The 21,401-nt window shown below is 58.3% G+C and overlaps 7 protein-coding genes across 7 annotated transcripts in view; 3 read left to right on the forward strand and 4 right to left on the reverse strand.

Annotated features, from left to right (window-relative positions):
• Window positions 1–419: 419 nt before the first annotated feature.
• Window positions 420–809, reverse strand: SPRG_13084 (hypothetical protein; the record flags this gene model as incomplete). Its single annotated transcript, XM_012351957.1, has 3 exons — window positions 420–597; window positions 644–753; window positions 804–809. 3 exons carry the CDS (start codon window positions 807–809, stop codon window positions 420–422), a joined length of 294 nt encoding a protein of 97 aa, XP_012207347.1.
• A 2,269-nt stretch (window positions 810–3,078) lies between these two features.
• On the forward strand, window positions 3,079–6,743 carry SPRG_13085 (TKL protein kinase; the record flags this gene model as incomplete). The annotated part of the gene is made up of 19 exons (XM_012351958.1): window positions 3,079–3,233; window positions 3,279–3,827; window positions 3,883–3,931; window positions 4,138–4,164; window positions 4,222–4,317; window positions 4,365–4,490; window positions 4,543–4,608; window positions 4,656–4,754; window positions 4,808–4,906; window positions 4,959–5,054; window positions 5,114–5,212; window positions 5,260–5,361; window positions 5,404–5,505; window positions 5,554–5,634; window positions 5,684–5,776; window positions 5,827–5,928; window positions 5,971–6,063; window positions 6,109–6,269; window positions 6,326–6,743. The coding sequence occupies exons 2-19, from the start codon at window positions 3,358–3,360 to the stop codon at window positions 6,741–6,743; spliced, it is 2,379 nt and encodes a 792-aa protein (XP_012207348.1). The 5' UTR covers window positions 3,079–3,233; window positions 3,279–3,357.
• A 563-nt stretch (window positions 6,744–7,306) lies between these two features.
• Window positions 7,307–7,738, reverse strand: SPRG_13086 (hypothetical protein; the record flags this gene model as incomplete). The annotated part of the gene is made up of 2 exons (XM_012351959.1): window positions 7,307–7,603; window positions 7,655–7,738. The coding sequence occupies 2 exons, from the start codon at window positions 7,736–7,738 to the stop codon at window positions 7,307–7,309; spliced, it is 381 nt and encodes a 126-aa protein (XP_012207349.1).
• Window positions 7,739–8,200: 462 nt separating this feature from the next.
• SPRG_13087 (hypothetical protein) lies at window positions 8,201–9,894 on the reverse strand (the record flags this gene model as incomplete). The annotated part of the gene is made up of 8 exons (XM_012351960.1): window positions 8,201–8,780; window positions 8,826–8,842; window positions 8,905–8,991; window positions 9,034–9,135; window positions 9,185–9,271; window positions 9,319–9,438; window positions 9,499–9,801; window positions 9,847–9,894. 8 exons carry the CDS (start codon window positions 9,892–9,894, stop codon window positions 8,201–8,203), a joined length of 1,344 nt encoding a protein of 447 aa, XP_012207350.1.
• A 621-nt stretch (window positions 9,895–10,515) lies between these two features.
• On the reverse strand, window positions 10,516–16,204 carry SPRG_13088 (TKL protein kinase; the record flags this gene model as incomplete). The annotated part of the gene is made up of 29 exons (XM_012351961.1): window positions 10,516–11,215; window positions 11,265–11,428; window positions 11,478–11,570; window positions 11,623–11,724; window positions 11,765–11,857; window positions 12,039–12,137; window positions 12,182–12,283; window positions 12,480–12,695; window positions 12,750–12,848; window positions 12,902–13,000; window positions 13,056–13,154; window positions 13,202–13,297; window positions 13,353–13,382; window positions 13,432–13,530; window positions 13,578–13,626; window positions 13,670–14,239; window positions 14,285–14,445; window positions 14,499–14,591; window positions 14,645–14,746; window positions 14,792–14,884; window positions 14,934–15,014; window positions 15,061–15,159; window positions 15,217–15,318; window positions 15,364–15,462; window positions 15,509–15,607; window positions 15,667–15,765; window positions 15,808–15,906; window positions 15,960–16,058; window positions 16,106–16,204. The coding sequence occupies 29 exons, from the start codon at window positions 16,202–16,204 to the stop codon at window positions 10,516–10,518; spliced, it is 4,035 nt and encodes a 1,344-aa protein (XP_012207351.1).
• Window positions 16,205–17,893: 1,689 nt separating this feature from the next.
• Window positions 17,894–19,534, forward strand: SPRG_13089 (hypothetical protein; the record flags this gene model as incomplete). Its single annotated transcript, XM_012351962.1, has 2 exons — window positions 17,894–19,438; window positions 19,519–19,534. The coding sequence occupies exons 1-2, from the start codon at window positions 17,919–17,921 to the stop codon at window positions 19,532–19,534; spliced, it is 1,536 nt and encodes a 511-aa protein (XP_012207352.1). The 5' UTR covers window positions 17,894–17,918.
• A 799-nt stretch (window positions 19,535–20,333) lies between these two features.
• Window positions 20,334–21,401, forward strand: part of SPRG_22320 (hypothetical protein) — a gene marked incomplete at both ends in the record, with an annotated part of 2,900 nt that continues 1,832 nt past the window's right edge. The window contains one exon of the mRNA XM_012352002.1: window positions 20,334–21,286. Within this exon, the coding sequence (XP_012207392.1) occupies window positions 20,334–21,286 (953 nt within the window). The remainder of the gene's footprint in view (window positions 21,287–21,401) is intronic.

A 21,401-nucleotide genomic window follows, 5' to 3' on the forward strand; every position in this document is an offset into this window, starting at 1 on the left:
CTTGTTGACGCTTCTCCTCACGTGGTTTTTGCATGTTTGACAACAACGACGGCGACATGTCCAACATTGACAACGAGTTCAAGGCCAAGCTCGCGCTCGAGACGAACGAGACGCGTCAGTCGTTTGTCGCGGGGGACGAGCCACACGAGTTTGAAAAGGACGTGGGCTACATCAAGGCGTAGTTGGTGGTTACCTACTCCAATCCAATTATTGTTATTTTGTACATTGTACATTGTACTGCGCACTAGGCGTATTCGCTAGCAAGTGACGCAACGCGTCGCCTACGGTTCGGGTCCAACGACACATTTCCGAGACAGCCAAAACTTAAGAATAAAGTAAAATAAAGAATCAGTGCTTTTAGTCTTTTCCGCCTAGGGCGCAGGTAGAAGAGACGACGTTGCCATGCGTACAGCCGCGTCTCAGACCCCAAAAACGCTCGTGTCGGTGTCCACCATCTCTTCAATCGGGATCTCTTGCATCGCCGCGATTGTCGCCACTCCCTCGTGCGTCTCGTTGTGGACCACACGGACTTGCTCCGGACGCGAGCTAGCGTGGCCAGGGACCAGCTCGTCAAAGACGCGGCCAGGAAGACGAAGACTGCGGCAGTCCCGAACGATGAGCCAAGTACGACGCAACATCTTACCGTCGAGTGCCGCTTGGCCATTGAAGCAGACCAACGCGGCGCTCGACGGTACGTTGTTGCGTCGTACTTGGCTCGTCGCCGCGGTCTTCATCTTGTTGGCCGATCGCGGTCTACGCATGCATCGAGTTCGGGGCCTTGTTTTAAAAGAAAAAGGATGTACGTACATAGTGGGCTCGGCGGCGCGGCGCTTCGTCGTGGCCTTTCCGGGCTCATTCGGTCTACAGCGTCTGTGACAGAGATCTGCACCGAGATTTTGAGTCCGTCCAATCCGTACGCAGGATTTGAACCTTTGTTCGTGTACGGTCCGGTACGTACGTCAAATTATGAGCTCGAGCAAATACGTCCGTGTACGTACGCTCGATTTGGCAAAAAATAATGTCCGTCCGGGTACGTAGGCAATGTGTCCGTCCACATTTGTACGCTCTGTCCGCTTGTATCCATGGAGTTGATGCCGAAATCAAGGATGACAAGAGGCATGTTTTCGCTGTATTATGTTGCCTACCACGGCATAGTCCAATGGACCATACCAATAAACAGATATTGACCATTAACCATACCGAACAGTCCTCCGATATGATGTTTCGTTGGTTGCGCTTCAGACTCGGACGTCCGACAAAATTGACAAGTACGTCCGTGCACGTCCGCAAAAAAATGAAATACATTTGTCCGTAGATCGACCGCATGATGCTTCAATTCCTGCGCAACGAGCCGATCGCGCGCCGGAGTGAGCACAGAGTACGCAACTTCCGCGCTGACCTCGCCTTCTCGCCTCGTCGTCTTGGTGGCCTGGGTCTCGTACGCGCACTGCCCTTGTGGACCGCGCGACACCGGGCCGGGATGCTTCGCGCCGCGCAAGCAGTGCAACAGCTCCCCGAAGATCGCCCGGCGTGGATCTCACCCGGTTGGACGCTCGTCTCGCTCGCGTATGCGCCGTGGGGCGACCTCCAAGACTTGCTTCATGGCGACCAGGCTCACCCAGTGGTACAAGTCGCGGCCAGCATCGACAACGAAGACATTATCAACGCACTCCTTGCAGCTGGAGCCAACGTCAACGTCGAAAGCGATGTACCGCACACTACACTCACTCCTCGTTTCCCATTTACGCTTGTTGCACTAGACACAAGTTGCACCGATCTTGATTGCAGCGTCGTATGCGCACGTCAACATTGCGTCGCAACTGGTGGCAGCCGGCACCAACCTGGCCAGCGTGGACAAGGTAGTACCGTCCATCATTCCTACACCAATGGTGTACATGAGACGGGCACTAGAACGGGGAGGGCTGTCTTGCGTGCAGTTCGTAATGACCATGCTGACATGGTCCGCTATCTCGCGGACAATGGTGCAGACGCGAACGCTACATCACCTGTAATACGCACGAACGAGGTCGCTGCGTTAATGATTGACACGCACTCTGTCGGCTGGATCCTCACCATTACTTGCTGCTTGTGCCACGGGTCATACCGCCTCGGTGATGGCCCTGCTGCAGGCTAAAGTGGATGTCGACCCCACCGACGCCGTAGGATCGCACGCAGTACCAGGCCAAAGCGTGCCTTACCCACATTACACTGTAGAATCCACGCTGCTGCCTCATCGCGGCAGCGAGCTTCGGTTACGTGGAAATTGTGTCGCAGTTGCTCGTGGCGCGCGCCGATGGGAATAGAATCGAAAGCGAGTTAATACGACGAGCCACTTTGCTACCAGTGGACTCATCACGCATGCTTGGACAGTCTGGTGCCACTGCACTGTACAAGGCTGTCGCCCACGGCCATGTTGAGATTGTGCGCCAGCTTACATATGCGAGAGCCAAGCTCGACATGGTCGCCTTCGTAAGTGGATGGATGACACGAATCATCTGATTGCAGTCTTCATACCGTTTGTACGACGGGACAACGCCCCTTGATGCGGCGTTTGAGGGCGGACACGAACATGTCCTTCATGATGTGCGTACCAAGGTATACAAGATCGGTGCATGTGTATCGTTGTGCGATTGTTTCTGCGCACAGAAAATGGAGTTGCTCATGCAGCCCGGCTTGGTGATGTCCAACTCGTCCAATCTCTCTTGTCGGAAGGCCTTAGCGTCAACGAGACGGACGAGGTACAATTCTATCCAATACAATGCTCACAAAGGTACGACTAGCACGGCAACTCACTGGTGCACCTGGCCGGTCGCCACGACCCGCTTTTAGCGGAGCTTTTGAACGACGCACAGTGCGAGCTCTACAGTGTAAACAAGGTCATGAGAGCAGCAAACGCATTCGGCCCCTCACATTGGACGCTGGTGCTCTGTAGTTTGGCGAGTCCCCGACCGCGATGGCCACGAAGCTGGGTATGTCGTCACTGCTTCGTCAACTGCATGCTGCACAAACCCCAAGAACGGCCAAGGTAGGAGTCAATCTCATTGGGTTCGATGCCACAGTGCGATCTTTTAGGTGGCCCCTCGATCGACGGTGCATCTTCCAGAGCTTGGCCGCGGTGGCTACGGCATCGTCTTCAAGGACAAGCTATCTGGCCACGACGTAGCCGTCAAGGTGCTGCGGAACACCAAATTCGGTGCTGCGAGCCTTCGCGACGAGATTCGAATCCTCGAAAAGTAGGACGACGACAGAACTTGAGCTTGCATCACTTGTCAATGTAGCAACCCGTCGCCGTACCTTGTGCGACTGGTCGCTACCGCCGACGCCTCATCGGACGCGCCGCAGCTCTTTTTCGAGTACATGGACCGTGGTAACCTCACCAAGTACCTCGACAAGATCGCTGCGGACAAGCCCGTCCCTGTCGCATACACGCCCATTGAGATTCTCTGGGTCGTTGCCAACGCTCTCAACGACCTCCACGCCAACAACATCGTTCATCGCGACGTCAAGACCGACAACATCCTCCTCTCGTCCAAGTACTACATTAAAGTGGCCGACGTTGGCATCGCCAATGATGAAACGACGAACATGACGACGGTTGCTGGCACAAGCAAGTGGCGAGCACCCGAAGTGCTGACGTCTGGAAGCCGCTACGGGAAGGCGGCCGACATTTACTCGTTTGGGATTCTCCTCCAGACGCTGTACCCTAACCCTCGCGATGCAAGCGCCGAGTGGGCCCAAGCTCTCGCAGCGGACTGCACGGCGGTCGATCGTACACGCCGTCCGACGGCTGAGCAGCTCGTCCGCATCTTGCTGCCCGAACTCCTGTCGTATGTCTTATATTCACAGTATTTTATTGTGTCCACCTCGTCATGAACTGTGTAGGCAGCCGCACCTTGTGACATCACTGTATGCTTTTGAGCAAGACAGAGCGGTACAGGACGCCTGCTGTGTACGCTATCCCAAAAATACGACCGACCACCATGGTTACGCGGGTCTCCAAGTTCCCGAGTACGTCTCGCTGCCTGCTGGCGTCGAAAGACGAACGATGCCGGCACCTGCAACGACAGCGTCAGCCTTCCCTTTGGTTCGCTCGGCGTCCCATTTCGTCGAGAATACGCTCATCTTTTGCTTTTGTAGATCATCGGGCAGTTTCCAGGCTGTTCGGTAAAGCAACCACAGCTCGTATTGTTTTCTTGCGGAAGGTCTCATTTTTCTACGTAGCACGTCGAGGAATTGATCGAAGCCATTGAGGATGGCGACGTCGACATTGCCCGCACCTTGCTAGCGAGCGGAGTCCACCCCGACAGCTTCGGAGAGGTAGATGGATCCGCCTCCTTGTGTGCAATGAATGATGGTTCCTGTAGGAGGGAGAAACACCACTCTTGCATGCCGTGCATCTCGGCGCCGTCGCCATGATCGATGTGCTACTAGCCTATCACGCCGACGTCAACATTGCAAACAGCGTATGCGGGCTGTCCCACGAGACGCGAGTACCCCGACATGTAGAGCAACTCCACGGCGTTACACCATGCAGCGGCGCAGAGCTCGAGCACGGCTCTCGATAGGCTGCTCCGCGTCGAAACCATCAACGTCAACGTGCAGACTGACGTACGCAAAATGAGCGGTGTCGAGCGACCGCTCATCCTTCCTTCTAGGAACTAGACACGCCGTTGCATCTGGCGAGTGCTGAAGGGTGCTTGGCGAATGTGATTGCCCTCGTGAACGCTGGTGCCGATCTCGAGGCCACCGATGTGGTACATACAACGGCAACTCGAGTACTACACCTTTCTCTCAACTCGAACGCTAGAACCTGAATCGACCACTGCATTTTGCAGCGTCGTATGGACGCAAAGACGTGGCTGGCGTGCTCCTCCAGCGCGGCGTCCGCACGTCCGAGCGCAACGCGGTCTCTCTGCGCGGCGAATGTAGTAGGACGTGCTAAACCGCGTCCATTGTAGCGTGGCGAGACGCCTTTGCATATTGCGATGATGTGCAACCATGGCGACGTTGCCACGCTTCTTGTGGAGGCAAATGCTGACATCGACGCCCTCGCGGTACGATTGTGTGTTGCATCCCACGACATACGAGTGCGAACCATTTCTTTCTCAAGTAGAACGGACGTAGCTCATTGCACTATGCTTGCGAGTATGGAGTTGCCGATGTCATTCCGGCGCTACTTGCCCGAGGCGCCGACGTCAACGCCAAACATGATGTACATTATGCGCTACCTGGAACGTGCCAAGATGTCGTCGGTTGTAGGGCTCGGTATCGCTGCTCTTCTCGGCCATTGAAGACAACCGCACGGATGTTGTTGCGGCGCTTCTTGCGTCGCCCGACATTGATCTCCTTGAACGCCATGCCGTAAAGCGTGTCGTCACTGTGGAAGCTAATGCGTCTCGGTAGGATGGCACAACCATCTTGCACCTCGCTGTGCTCAAAGGCAACCATGACATTGTTCGAAGACTGATCGAAGCGGGCGTCGATGTTGGCCAAAGAGAGATCCAGGTCCATCATGCCTAGGCTGCTCTTTCTGACGGAATCGTCTCGGAATAGTCGGGCCTATGTGCCATGGACCTGGCCCTGGTAAAGAATGACCGCGACATGGACCAATTACTCGAGCCCGCCATGAATCACGTACGATGCCATGCAATTCAAATGAATTGTGAGGAACATCGCGCCACAGATACAAGCATTGATGCGCGCAATTCGCCGCCAAAACGTGCCGCGCTGTGCTACCCTTCTTCAAAAGCCGCATAGCTGCCATTTTTGCGACGAGGTACACACACAGCTCGGATATTATGCTGCTCATCGTCGGGTGCACTTCAGAAGGGCAACTCGCTGGTCCACACCGCTGTTCTCACCGGCAACGAGGCGATACTCGATTTGCTCCTCGCCAAGCCGCGCACCCAATGCGACACACGCAACAATGTACGAGATACGACGGGTTGCACATGCGCACTTCTGTTGCAGGAGGACAAGACGCCGCTGGCACTTGCGATCGAGTGTGGCCGTAGCTCGATGGCCAAAAAGCTTTTTCATCGCACGCACACGCCCGTCGTCGCGGTAGGCACGACAGCTCTTGACACTTGTTTCAGGGTCTGGCTGTAGATTTCGGAAGCCGAGTACGACGTGACGACGGCGGAACTCGGTGCCGGTGGTTTTGGTGTCGTCGTCCTTGGCTCGTACTTGGGCCAAAAGGTTGCGGTCAAGAAGCTCAAGAACGCAGGTTTCCGCACGCCGTTCGAGGCCGAAATCAATACCCTCCTCGCGTACTGCTGCTTGATGCTTGAAAGCATCGCGTTTATCTGGAATCCCATGGTCGTAGATGCCCGTCCCCGTACCTCGTCCAGCTGATTGCGATCGCTGACCGTGGCTCCAAGACGCCAGAGCTGCTCTTCGAGTGCATGGACGGCGGTAGTCTTCGGGCGCACCTCAACAAGAAGCGGTTGAATGAGCACACACAAGTGAAAGTGACGAACCTTCAAGTGGCGTGGGTCGTCGCCAACGCTTTGAAAGACCTGCACGCCAAGAAGCTGGTACACCGCGATGTCAAAAGTGACAACGTCCTCCTGAGTGCAAGCGGAGAAATCAAGCTTGGCGACCTGGGCCTGGTGCGCTTCGAGGCAACGGAAATGACCGGCACCCGGTACTGGATGGCGCCCGAGATCCTGCAAGCGCAAGGCACGACGTACGGTCGACCCGCCGACATTTACGCTAAACACAGGCCAATTGCCGTACTTTGACCAGAACGTCCAAGACCCGATTGCGTTTACCCGCGGTGTATATTATCCACCGCGACCTGAAGTCTCGGAGCGTTCTCCTCGATACCGTCTAGTTACGTGGCGCAATGTACCAAATACCCTAGCCCGATGGGTATAGGGTTGCAAGCGCACTTCGGCCGCGAGATCACTGCCCCATGCAACGTATTGAATGACAGAGGATTGTGGGACCTGGGTTTCGAGAGGTTTTTGTTGCTTCGACTCGGACAAGGGACTCGGGTCCGTCGCGCCACGGTGCTACTTGGCCCCTTAGGATGCTTACCAGTATGCGACCAGCCATATCGATGGCGTGCGATTATAGCAACGAGTTGGGGCATTTCGGATCAAACGTATGTTTCCCGCCTCCGTTGGCGACGGACTTGGATGGGAACGTGCAGAGGCCCGGGACTGCGGCGACTTGTTGTCACCCTTTTCAAACAACCAGCACGTTCCGACTAGCGCACTACGTTGTGTTGGCATGCCCACAAGTGCATCATATGATCGGTCGATACATTGAAACAAACGCTTTTTTGCTCGCCTCTTTGAATCTACTTCCGCTTGGTGAAGAGCTTTTTGGCGCTGGACAAGAGCGGCTGGACGGCCTTGGCCACGCCACACGTCGCCTTGGAGCACTTCAAGTCCTCGATCGACAAGGGTGCGCCGCAGTCGGCACAGAAGCGCGCCGTCGTCATCGACAAGTCGCGGGCAAGCAGCAGCACGCGCCAGCGCTCGGCGTCTTCGAGCACGGCGGCAACCTCGACGGGTTTCTTGCGCATCGACACCGTGCCAGTACAAAGGTTCTCTTCGCGCAGCTCGCGGCCAATCTCGAGCGCCGTCTTGCCTTCCTGCAACCCATCGTTCGGTGTGAGAGCGATGCCGTCGCAGTGCCAACGAACCTTGCCGCGCGCGAGAAGAGTCGACAGGTCCGAGTAGACAAGTTGGGCGACGGCGAAGGGGTTGCCGAAGAAGACCGCGTTCATCAGCGGGGTACCGCCGTTCACCTAGCCCCACCGACGACGCCATGAGCGGCCACTCGATCAACATAACGTACCGGATGCACGGCATGGAGGTCGGCGCCAGCGTTGATCAAGAGTGCGAGGATCTCGTAGCTACAGATGTTGCTCGCTGCAAATAGCAGTGGTGTGCCCAGCGGGCCCTACATCAACAAGCATACGCACTACAGTACAATCCATGCTGTCGAGACCAGTTCTTGGTTGACGTCGGCGCCGCGCGAGAGCACGAAGCGCACAAGCTCGGGGGATACCGACAAGATCGCAGCACACAAGACGCTCTGGCCGTTCTATACCACGCATTGACAACATCCATCCATCAGCGTTGGTTGGTACCGTAAAGACCGCGTTCGGGTGCAGCCCGTCGTCCAAAAGCTTGGTGATGACATCCATCTGCAACGGACAAGCCGCGTCGTCAAAGGCTTGAAACATCTAGTCAAGAAGCTTGAGCCGCGTATACGCTTCACGGCAGAGCACCTTGTCTTGCTTGGTGGCTGCGTCGACATATGGTTGCAGGCGAGCCACGACGTCGGCGGCGGTCAACCGCAGTGTCGGTTCGTCCGTAGTGCAGCGAGCCACAAGGTCGGCGTACCAGCTCTCGCAGTCGTCGCGAAGGCGTCCGAGCCGCACCGTCGGCATGAGGAGAGTGTCGAGCTCCGTGAAGAGAACGCCGAGTGCATACATGTCGGAGGCCGACGACGCCGGCAGCTGCGCAATGCGTACTTCCGGCGCCGTCCACGGCGCCAACGATGTGTTTGGCGGTACGTAGCCAGGATACAGGGCATGGATCGCGCCAGCGTACGGATCGGCGTACATGCTGTAGCTTGAGAACGCCCCGTGGGCGACACCTGCTGCGTGGAGGTCCGCGAGCGCATTGGCGGCTACGAACGCAAGCTGGAGCTTGGTCGGCCACGTCTGGAGGCGCGATCCCGGCACTTGCACGTCGAGCTTGTAGCGGAGGATGTAGCTTTGCACCGACGGGGGCTCCGTGCACACGTACGCCGAGGCCACCCTACATGGCGTCAACACCTACCCCTAGGAAGAACGATGCGCCTACGTCATTGCCGCATCGCCCTAGTACGACACCATAAGACATGGAATGAATCGATGCGACATGATGATGTATCCGCACGTACGGTGGGTGGATGCATGGCCGCGTAGAGGACGCGCACGAGGTCGGCCGCCCCCGAGGCGACGGCGACAGCCAATGGCGTTTCCCACGCCTACGAGTGCCGTCACGCGGTCGCCAAAGCCCCCAAGCGTACGTTGTTTTTGTGGTCGATCGGGATACCGGGCGCCGCCAGCAACACCTGCAGCATGGCGAGGTTGTTTTGCTTGACGGCGTGGTGCACGAGCGAGTCGCCATGCTAGGCAACGTGTGAGATGCGAGCCATGTCGTCTCGATATATCAGCTACGCAATCGTGTCGAGTCGGCGTCGTGGGCTCGGCCAGCAACTGCTCTAGTCTCGTCAAGTTGTCGTCTTGGATCGCGGCGATAAGAGCCTAATATCATACAGCATCGCCGAATGCCATCATGGCTCGGAGCACACCTTCATGTGGCCGTACTCGGTGTTGCACTTGTCGAGCTCGGCCGCGGCCGCGAGCTTTCGCGCTGCGTTTCTACGGCGGAACCAAGCCACGATATGACGGAGCTCCGGCGTCTTTGTGGTCTACAGCGCATGTGACTCTCCGATGCGAGGTAGTATGCGATATCGAGTCGCAAAGTGTACAGGCTTTGTCGCTGCCATCCCGAGCCGCTTGAGCAGCATCTTGAGCTCGTCCTTGCTTGCGGGCGACGCGCGCTGGCAGCCCGGACACGTCTCGAGCACAAACAAGGTGCGACGGCACGGCTCACAGGTGCGCGTCCAGTCGATCCGCACGCCGCGGTGGTGCAACGTCACGAACCGGTGCATCATGCACGTGACCTTGTCGTCAAGCGACGCGTCGTGGCCGCACGCAGCGCACGCAGCCTCGATCGGATGCCACGCTTGCTTGCACTCGGCGCAAGGGCGCGTTTCGGCCGTGGCAACGTGCTACGGTAAGCCGGTGGGGGTAGGCGTACATCGATCGACACGTACCGCGCCTTGCAAGAGCGGCACGTACTCTTTCAGGTCGTCGTCGGCCATCGCGAGAGCCAATGGCGTCTTGCCGGTCTGCGCCACATGAGGCCCTGCGAGTGGACGCGGAAACGATATGTCGTTCTACCTTGTCGGGCAGCGCGGCGTTGGCACCGGCGTCAAGGAGAAGGCGGACAATACTTGCATGGTCGTTCTTCACCGCCCGATAAAGGGCCGTGCGATGTTTCTATTAGACTCCAGAATGAGCAATGGCGTCTTCGGAGAGGAAGGAGATAGATACGTTGTCGAGTAAATCAACGTTGGCACCCGAATCGAGCAGTAGCTCAACGAGGTGCCAACTGCCATCGCTTGCGGCGGCGTGAAGCCCACTGCAGCCTTCCTACGAGGTCCCACGCATGTAGCATCCGATTAAAAAAGTCGTTGTACGCTGTAGCAGTCGACCAACGCGCCGTGGTCGAGAAGGAGCTGGGCAATGTCTTCGTTGCGACGGCCCACGGCTAGGGGCAGCGGCACCGTACTGTTCTATCGTATCTTGGTTCATAATGCTGTCAAGAAAGCACAAGAAGGGGGTACCTTGACCGTATAGTTGGGGTCAAACCCGTTCACGAGTTGCTTTTGTACCGATGCAACATCATTCGCCGCCACCGCGCGCAGAAACGTCTCGAGATTCTAGCAGGCGTCTCGTACCACGTTGGAGCGACCATCTTTAAAAGGACGTACACCGCCCACGCCGCCTTTGGCCACACGTTTCGCAAGGGTCGTGGCAATCTCATTGGCCGTCGGACGCTTGGATGGCTCGTCGTGGAGGCACTGCGTCACGAGGTCTCGTAGCCACGGCTCGCACGTCTCGGTCAACGTCGGGCGGCGACCTGCGAGGACCGCCTCCTTGATCTGATAGTCATTCATCAAGTCGGTGGCGTCGTAGTACGGCAGCTGGAGCGTATCCAGCTCGGTCAAGAGCACGCCAAACGAGTAGACGTCGGCTTGGGTGCCGTAGCATGCGCCGTCGACGCGCAGCACTTCGGGGGCTGTCCAGCGCGCCGTGCCGCGGCCGTCCGTCATGTACGTGGCCGCCACCTTGGCGATACCCAAGTCGCCGAGCTTGACGTAGTGGTCCGTGCTCAAGAGGACGTTCTCGCTCTTGATGTCGCGGTGAACGATCCCAAGTGCATGCAAGTCCTTCATCGCATTCGCGACAACCCACGCCACCTCGAGGGTGGTCACCTGCAACTCGCTCGTTTGCAGCCACCGCTTCTGGTCCAAGTAACCCCGCAGCGTGCCCGAGTCCATGTAGTCGAGCAAGAGCGCTGGCGTCATCGACGCGCGGTCTGCGACAGCGAGGAGCGACACGAGGTACGGCGATGGACACCTACGCACGCTGACTCAGTGCCCCTTCGAGCCACAAGAGGCGACGCGACTTGGCCATGGCGTCGGCTTCGGCACGCAGCATCGCAGCGCCGTCTTTGGACCCCTTGGACACCTTGACGGCAACCTTGCGCCCTTGATACGAGCCGCGATACACGAATGCTTGGCCACCAGCTCCGAGCTCCTCCGTCGACGTCTCATAGTCGTTGCCCGTGATCTAATGCAATGGACGAGTCAGCTCAGGACCGAGATTTGGCGACTCCAACCTCCACGACAGGTCGGTGCAGGTGATGAAAGAGGGTCCCCGCCATGTCGAGGTAGCCGCGCTGGATCGCGACCGCCATCGGAGATCGACGAGCCTACGCAGTCGCCGTCGATAAGCAAATGTGTTGCCATTGTCTGACCAGATACCAGATCCAGTTCTTCCAAATCCATGCCCGGCGTTGCAATGAGGCAGGCGAGGGTCTCCGAGTCGTGCGCCCGCACGGCCAAATGCGCCAAAGAGTCCCCCATCTACTTGATTGTGAAGATAAAAGGAGACGACGATGGGTACCGTGTTCTGGGCGTTGCTGTTGTACGGACGGCTTAGAAGCGAGCGCACCTTGGCCAAGTCGTTGGCATTGGCGGCGTCCTCGAGGTCGTTTTTCTACCATACAAAGCGCATCTTCCTTCCCCGAGCCAATTAAATTGGAAAGCCAACATGGTTTGAAGCGTCGGTCATCAGACCCATCATCGTCGTGTTTCGGAGGTATCCTGCATACTCGATCGGCCGTTGTCCTTGCTACTCGATAACACATCGGTATGCTCTACATGAGACAGCCGTCTACCTTGTTGGTCGCGTTGATGTCAAAGCCAGCGTCTAGGAGCACGCGCACCACGTCGGTATTGTCCATCGCCACGGCCACGTGCAACAGTGTCTCGCCATTCTACGACAAAAGTGTCCATCGAATTCGGTCGACACGCACTATACCATGTCGTCTTGGTCGAATTGAATGCCGGGCGCGGCCAAAAGCGCAGCCACCACGTCGGCGTGGCCTTCATGCACGGCCACGTACAGAGCCGTCACTGAGTTCTACGCCATGCTCAGCATCCCGTCGGCCTTGAAAAAGGACGAAGCGTACGTAAACTGCATTCACATTGGGCGAATAGGCCAGCAGCTTGTGCACCACGTCCACATGGCCTCTCGATGACGCAGTAAAGAGGGGGCTCTCCCCAACCTACGCCAAACAACAGGTTTCGTCCGTCGTTACCATCATCGCATCATGTACTGCATCCGCATCGACGCCGGCGCCGGCTTCCAAGAGCATGCCGACGACGGCCGCGTGGCCATGCATCGCCGCCATGTAGAGCGCCGTCGCCCCCGCAAAGTCATGGCCGTCGATGCCGTAGGGCTGGTCGACGTTCTGGATGCGTGCAAGCAACGCTGCGACGATGTTTTTGTCCCGCCCGTTGCCTGCCGCGTCGTGCAGCGGCGACGCCTTCTCCTAGAAACACGATGCCGATGCGATATAGTAACCTAGTAAATGGTGTGGACGTACATCGTTGACAAGGTCGGGGTCGGCGCCCTTTGCCAGCAATTTCTCGACCAGTTCCACGTTGTCGAGTCTCGTGGCTACATGGAGTGGCGTGTCGCCGCGCTATGATAGCACCATATGGGTTACGGAACGTCGTTTATTGCATGTGTTCGTACGCCGTTGCGGGCGCTGACGTGGGCGCCGGCAGCCACAAGGTTGTCGAGCATCGCAAGGCGCTTCTGGGCCACCACGACGTGCAAGACCGAGGTCCCGTCCTAGAGAAAGACCACATTGTCTTCTCTCTCTTCATTGTCCGTAGTCGCTGTGTACCGTTGTAACGAGGGTGGCATTGGCACCACGCGCAAGGAGGACGTCGACGACGCGCTCATGGCCGCGGCTCACGGCCACCAGAAGTGCCGTCTCGCCAATCTAATTGGCTCTTCTCAGCAGAGCCATTTGTGTAGAGAAGCAAGTACCTCGGTCGCGCAGTCGGGATGCACGCCATCGTCGAGTTGGGCGATGACGCCATCGACGTCATCCCTGTAGACTGCGCGGAGGAACGCTTGCTCCGGCTATGCAGACATTATTGTATTCATGCCGCGAGGACAGATGACCATGTTAAGGTACCGTCATGTCCGAGATGGGAACGCCAACGGCCTAGTAGCACACAAGCCGATGCCGCCGTGTTGCCGTATTGGAAGCGTACCATGGACGTTCGAATCGCCGGTCGTGGAACCGACGACGTCGGCGCATTCGACACGTCAGGATGGACGTTTGTCAGCGGTGCGAGGGACACCATTTCGCTCTATATACCAAACTTCGGTTGGTAAAAGACAGCAAAGCGGCGTCTACCGCTCGATCGGCATCGAAGGCACGTTGCGACATGACGAGCTCCGGTCGCCTGCTTCATCCTAAGTCACCTCCTGTCTATCATTACAACGTACCGTTGCAGTTCCGGACGCAGGAGCTCGACAACGTCGGCCGCCGTTGGGCGCATTCCTGGCTCGGTCGCCTTGCATTGCGCATGCAGCGTCACATACCACGGCGCGTCGTCGGCCTCAGCGTAGCTCGCCATGCCTGGAAAGAGTTTTTCGAGCAGGACGCCAAACGAGAACATGTCGGCGGCCGTGCCGTAGTTGCTGCCCGACCTCAGCACCTCGGGGGCCATCCACTTGTCCGTGCCTCTGCCCGTTGTCATACATGTCGTCTTCTTCTTGGCGATGCCAACGTCCGCCACTTTAATGTAGTGCTTGGACGAGAGGAGGATGTTGTCGGTCTTGATGTCGCGATGAACGACGTTCTTGGCGTGGAGGTCGTTCAAAGCGTTGGCCACCACCCACGCCACCTCGAGGGCGAGGGACGAGAAGCTCACCGCCATGGCTTCGTTATCATTGGCCAGCTTCTCGAGGTGCGTGGCGAGATCGCCGCCGTCCATGTACTCGAGTACGAGCTGCGGATTGGTCGAGTCAATCTCAACCGTTGCCAGCAACCGCAGCAGGTATGGCGATACGTTTCTAAAGAGTGATGAGGGTATAGAGAAAGGGTAGAGGCAGACGTACGCCTCCATGACGGCCATCTCGTGGCGCAAGGTGTCTGCCTTGGCGTGGGCATCTTTCAAGGTCTTGAGGGCGACGTCGTAGCCGTGGAGCGAGCCTTTGTACACAGCGCCGTAGCCGCCGTGCCCGAGCGGGTGGAGCCGAGTGACCTCGCTGGCCGCGACCTGATGCACATAGTATCGCGTGATGGATTGCACCGACAGGTATAGGTAGATACCTGGATAGCGGGCGTCGCTTGCGCCTGATGCAAGGCTGTCACAAGAGTTTCCTTGGCCATCTTGATAGCGATCATCATGGGCGTCTCCCCAAACTAGTACCAAGGTGGTTTGGTTGGCATTTCGTGATATGAAACGAGGTAGAGACGTTGTTAAGGTGTGTGGTCTGGACGCCGTCTTGCGCCAAGAGAACATCCAGTAGCGCGTCGTGCTGGCCCAAGACGGCGAGATGCACGAGCGTATTGCCGTCCTATTCGTTTCTAAATCCAAAAGGTGACAAGACAAGATGAACCACCTCGTCATTCTCGTTGACGCTGAGCCCCTCGGTAAGAAAGGCTTGGGTGGTCTCGAGGTGGCCGTGCCGCACAGCGTGCAGCAGCTTCAGTTTCTATGCCCAGAGAATCTCGCCTCTCTGAATGCAGCATTCGAGCCCGCACCTTGTCCCGAACGTCTTGGAGAACGTCGACGACGCGGATGTGGCCGTTGGCGATGGCTTGCGACAGCGGCGTCGACTCGTCCTACAGAATCCAGCTCGACGACACTGCGTGCAACAGTGGTCGGTACCAAAGCGGGCTGGTCGAGCTTGGCTCGGGCGTAAGCGAGTCGGCGGACGATGGCGTCGTGGCCGTTCGCAGCCGCCATGTAGAGCGCGGTCGCCCCCGTCTAGACAAGAGGAATGCCATTTGGGTATCGTGCTTCATGGTTGCACGGACGAAGTACCGTTGCCGAGGTGGCGTTGACATCAATCTTGGTGGCGAGAAGACACTCGACGGCTTCGAGATGGCCATTCGCAGCCGCAACAACGAGGCTCGAAGCACCGACCTACCGCGACGTTGATGGGACCGTCACATGCAAGCACAAACGTACCGCAACGCCAGCGTGAACGTTCGCACCGGCCTCAAGCAGAGCCGTCATCGCGGCAGCATGGCCGTACTCTGCGGCCATGTACAGCGGCGTTTGCCCAGTCTGGAGAGATACATGAGGTGCGAGAATGGCTTCTATATCGACGTACCGACGAGAGGATGTCGATGGACGCGCCGGCGCTCAAGAGCGCGAGAAGCATGGCCACATGTCCATTTGCTGCCGCATAGTGCAACGCGCTGCAGCCAAACTAGGTAGCGAGGTCGAAGAAGGTACAGAGAGGAGAAGATCGTTGATCCAGAGTAGTACCATGTCGAGGTCCGCGACGTTAGCGTTCGCGGCGAGAAGTATCGTCGCGACAGCTTCGCTGCCCGCGCCTGCAGCTGCCATGAGCGGCGTCATGGCGTTCTACACATCAAGCTTGAGATGGGTCGAAGCGAATGCGTCTACCCATTGGAGAAGATCGACGTTGGCCATGCGATCAAGCAGCTGCTGCACCACGGTGGCGTGGCCCGAGCGAGCAGCAAGCATCAAGGCCGTCGCTCCCGACTAGCAGCATTCGTTAGCCTCGTCCATCATCAAGTGCATCGGGATGGTGGTACCGGAAGACGGTGGTTGATGTCGGCGCCCGCCGTCAAAAGCAGGGCAATGACGTCGATATGGCCTTTCTCGGCTGCCAGAACCAAGGCCGTGGCAATGCCCTACGTCTCATGAGCTCTCGCCGTCGTGCGTGCATGGCCTGGCGCACCGGTGTCGTTGCATGCACGTCCGCCTTGGCCTCGAGGAGCGCCGCGACCACCGCCGTGTGGCCGTGAAGCGCTGCCACGGCCAGCATCGGATAGTCCATCTACAGATCCACGACGCGGTGAGGCGACATGTTGCATGGCGTTCGACGCACCTCGTCAAGGGCGTTGGCATCGGCGCCGGTCCGTAGCTGGTCGGCCACGACCGCGGCGTGGCCAGTCGCGACTGCTTTGCGCAGCGTCATCTAGGTCGGACGCCATGAGAGCACATGCAGAGGACGCGCCCGTACGCTCATGCTCATGCTGCTGCTGCTGCGTGGTAGCGAGGCTACGGCAATTTGAGCTCGTCACATCGTCGCGGGTCGCAATCCTGTGCAATTGAGTTTCAGAGTGGGTGGTGCGAGCGTCGCTCGGGTTATCAGTTTCAACGGGTAATATCGATTTATAGGGTTTCTAGGGAGCGATAGCATCGATTCATAGAGGTCCATGTGCTGGCGCTTCCATCTGCGATCGCATTTGTCGCAGCGGCTCGAGCGTCACGCCAGTCTGGTCACGCCTGCGAACACGCAGCGTTCCCTTCCTTTGCAACACTTTGGCATGCCGCGAGCTGTGCCGAGCAGCTGCGCTTGTCCCAGTAGGGCGACAACTCGCGCTCGTCCTTCCGCGGTACGGTGCCTTTGTTGTTGTTGAAATGACTCTTCTCGGTATGTTACGGATTAAGAGTCCTCTTTCTAACGTCGTCCTACCTCAACTCATTGCGGAAGACCCGCGTTTGCGGCATGCCATTTTCTTCTTGCTTCTTCCATGTGTTCCTTGTGGCTTTTGCCAAGCGTGGTCTTTTCACAATGGCGAGCTTGCTCAGGGGGCAAAGGGCGTAATGCCTTCATTACTGCCATGACCTCGGGTGAGGTGAGGCGGGTTGCTTAGTAGGCGTCGAAATCTAGAATGCTAGCTCTACGACGGCCTCGCAAGATACGCCGCTTCGTGAAAAGATCGTTTCGACTTGCTGCGCGCGCAAAACACCCATTATATGGTCACCGGGCCAGTGACATTGGTGCCCAGATGGGGGGGGGTCCGGATCAAAAACTCGGCGCGTCGGCATTCGAACCGGCGACCTCGGGAGGCAAAAGCAGGAATGATACCGCTCGGCTCCAGCGCCCCGCCTTGCGGTACGGGGGCTTAGTGTACCGTCTCGCCTTGACAGCCGCGGCTGTCCGGTCCAGCTTGCACTCTCTCAGCCATGATGCTCGCCACTGATCGCTCTCTGCGATGCCCCCGCCCGCGAAACGTATGACTATCGTTTTGTCCATAGGTCTGCACGATCTCGCGCGCTTTGGAAGTACTAAAGAGGTTGTCCATGTACAGTACAGTCGGATTGATACTCGTCCCTCGAGTGCGGGAGGCTCCTTGTTGATTGTAGTACCGTTGCGATAGTTTTGGATTTTCGTCCATTTTCAGAGTGATGGTCGTTGTCTCTCGCGCGATCAAGATGCGTCTGGGATAGCCGCACAACCACATGTGACTGCATTTTTAGTGCAGTGTCTGCATCCTTCCCATCCGTGCTGTCGTGGGCGTCCCTTCTTGTAGCATTAGCAATCGCAATTCTGGCTCTCTTCTCCATGCAACGACCTCCGTCGAGTTGTTCGAGTATCGCTCGTGTCAAGACCATCACTCGTACACATGGCCGGGCGCCGTAACTCACAGGCATGGCAGAGAGAAATGTTGACTGGTGACCATGTGATTCTACTGTCTGGTCAACGTCAAGGCATGTGCGCTTCGACGCATTTGCTGAATTGCGCTGCAGAATTGCGCCAAAGCATGAGCGACGACGAGGACGAGTTCAGTCTGCGCACGTTTGCGCGCGATGCTGTCATGCCGCACTGCTGCCTGAACGAGCTGGACATGAAGCGCATCCCGACGGCGAAACTCGGTGGCCTCACCGTGACCTCGTGGCCGCTGTCGCCCGAGACCGTCGCGACACTCATGACCAAGTATGCTGGCCGCGTGCCGGCCAAGAACATCATCTCCCGCGGCTTCCATAGCATTGTCGACGAAGGCTGTTTTGAAGACTCGTGCCTCAGCGAGTTGGACCCCGCGCCTGGCGTTTCCGATACCTCCATCGCCTTTAGCACAACGCTGGCGCATTTTGCAATCGACGTGACCGGCGACGCATCCAAGCTCAAGCCGGTCACGAAGCGCCCGCCACCCGATACCTTTGCGACGGTCGTCTACTTTTTTCCGTCCACCTGCGTCGGCGGCGCCGTCACGATCGCACACGAGCACCAAACGACGACATTCGAGGCCCTCGACGGATGCTGCCTCGCGTTCTACAGCACGTGTGACGTGACCGTCGCGCCCATCACGTCCGGACACCGGTCTTTTGCCGTGTACTACGCCGCCTACGACCTGGAGGCGTCCGCCTGGGACGACGAACACTTTCCCAAGGCATGGTACGCACCGCGGCCGCTGCCGTCGATCCAAGAGCTCCAGGACGCGTCTCGCCGCGACGATCCAGAAGGCTACATTGGCATCACGGTGGGGCTCGAGACGCGCAGCTTGACGCCGACGTTTGATTCGCTCACGGGTTGTGACAAGGCCGTCGTCGACCGGCTACTGGATGCAGGCGTGTTTGACATTGCACTTGTGCGAGCAGGCGACGACAACAGTGACGCGCCGGCGCGGATCGAGACGTTTCATCCGCGATGCAAGGCCCCAGCGCTCGTCCAAGAGATCTCCCACCAGACGCCAATCAGCGAGTTTGCAGATGACGCGCACGAGTACGAGTCGCCCGGCCGCTTTCTCCTCGTGTGGCCCAAGGCGCATCGCGTGCGCATGCTGGGCTACGACCGCACGATTGCGCTTTTGCGCGCCAACGTGGACGGTGCCGTCGTCGACGATTTCGGCTTCGGGTCGCTGCACGGCATCTTTGAAGCGGCCTTCCGCTTCTTCTACCCGCAGCCCAGTACCAATTTCCGTCATGACCCGGAGCACATCACAAACATGATGGCATCCGTGCTCTACGACCATGGCGACGTCGGGCTCATCGAGGCGTTCCTCGCCGTCCACGACTGGTGGGCCGACGATGCGATTATGGCGGATTGGCTCCTCGCGGTGCTCCGGCGCTTTGGCGCACCCCGTTTCCAGCACCGGCTTCGAACGGCCGACGTTTCGATCCCGTTTGTGGCCCAATTGGTGCGACTCGCGACGGCCGGCGACAGACTTGCGCAGACGATCGCAAGCGACTGCGTCCCGCTGTGGTGGCCTCGCCTTCTGCACTACCTCGTGCAGACCGTCCGCGATACGCCAACGGCGGTGTGCCGTGTGTTTGACATGGAGACGTACGTGCTGACGCACCCCATCGACACGGCGGCGTCGACATATCTGCGTCGGCACTTGCCCGATGGCGTCGTGCGCGCAGTGGCCGCGTATCTTGAGCCGCCCCGCGTCTCGCTTGCGGACGCGTTGCGAGACCATGCGCACCTCGCTGGGTATCTCCCGGCCGCCGTGTGGCCGCATCGGAGCGCGCTCAGTCACGCGCGCCTCGCCTCGTACTTGCCGCTTGCCACTGCGTATTTGTGTGCGCCTGGCGTCCAGACCCACTTTGCGACTGGCCACGTACCGAGCCTTGTGTACTTGGCGCTGCTGACGGTCGGGACGCCTGCTTTTGCGGCCGTCGACGCTGCCGTGCAAAAGCTGCGGCGGTACTCCACGTTTACGTCCGAGTGCGCGGGCCTCGACACGGTGGCGTTGAGTGCGATGCAAGCGCTCGTCATGGAAGAGTACATGCGGCAGCCGTGAGACGTGTCGTAGAGAGGTTGCGACAAGATAGCGCATATCTTGCATTTGCTAAACGATTCTTAGTCTCCTCCATGTTGTTGAAATGCAGGTCGACGAGCAGAGGCCAACAAGACGTGTCAATGCAACTGGAGCGAAACGAAGCCTCCGCCCATCCGACGCGCCTCACGAACGCTCATCAGGGGTGACGTTTGATCCATCCTGGCCGAACCACGAGTCAAAACATTTGGATCCGACATGACGGCGGTGCCACGGCTTCTATTCTGGTACTCTATCCACAACGGCGTCTGTCTATTCTTACGCGATGTCATGTCCACGACAAAAAACAACCAGCGACCTCTCAGCGGTGGAGGAGTCGCCCCACTCCACCTCCCCCAAGCTTCTCGAGTGCCAACGATGTGGCGTCGCTCCTTCAAGACCAGTGATCCTGATAAGGCGATGTACCAGGATGCTGCGAACCTGATCGATGACGCTACCGCCAATGTGCGCACCCGTCGTCTCCAAGCCAGCATCGCACCGCCACTTCGCATCGACGGCATCGACGGTGCCATCACGTGGCCACTCGCACCCGCGCACGCAGCAGCCTTCGCAGCACTCGACATTCCCAATGGCACCCTTCTCCCGACGTCTTTTGCTTTTGTTCAACCTACTGCATGGCGCAAAATCGTCCAGAACGAGCTGCATCGGGAGGCGGCCAGTGCGATTACGGACGCTGACCTCGTTCTCTCGCACCTCGTGATCGACGCCGTTGGCACCGGCGCCGCGCTCGTGCCGACAAACATGCCAGTTGACGCCTTTGGCTACATGGTTCTGCACTTGCCATCGGCCTACGATGGCGGTGAGATGACGTTCAGCTATCGCTACTCGATCGAAACATGGACACCCGACAAGGCCGATGTCGAAATCGCCGCAACCTTCCGCGACCTCGTCCCTACCTCGGCGCCAATCACAAGAGGAGTGCGCATGGCACTCGTCTTCCGTCTCGTCATGATCCACAACGACGATGACATTCCGGCACCATGCAACCAAACCGAGGCCGTCGCCGCCTTCCAGCGCGTTGCCGAGCTGCCGCTACACACGCACCAACTCATTTCGTGCAATCCTGACGAAGACGCTTCGATCGACCATATCTGGACCTTTGAGACTCTCGATCCGTACGAAGCGGGCTTGGTGGACGCGCTTATGACCACCGAACTCTACGACGTTGCGATTGTGACGTTTGCCAAAGAGTCGGACAAGGATATGATCTATGAGAAGGCGCTGCGCCGTTCTAGTGACGACGACGAGTACGAGCCCAAGACGACGTATCGAGTCGCCACATGCTCGCCGCACCCGTCGAGTCGCATCCCATCGACGGTCCTTCACGCGCTCGTGGGCAGCCGCGTCGACGCGTTCCTCTTTAATGACGCGCTCATCGACCATCACATGTTTGGGGGCCCACCGTTCGCGCTCGTGTTTTGGCTCAAGCGATATCGAGCGAGTATTCTCGGCCTGGACGTTGTTCTG

This window comes from Saprolegnia parasitica (genome assembly GCF_000151545.1).
Source record: "Saprolegnia parasitica CBS 223.65 unplaced genomic scaffold supercont2.90, whole genome shotgun sequence".
Taxonomy (NCBI): Eukaryota; Oomycota; class Saprolegniomycetes; order Saprolegniales; family Saprolegniaceae; genus Saprolegnia; species Saprolegnia parasitica.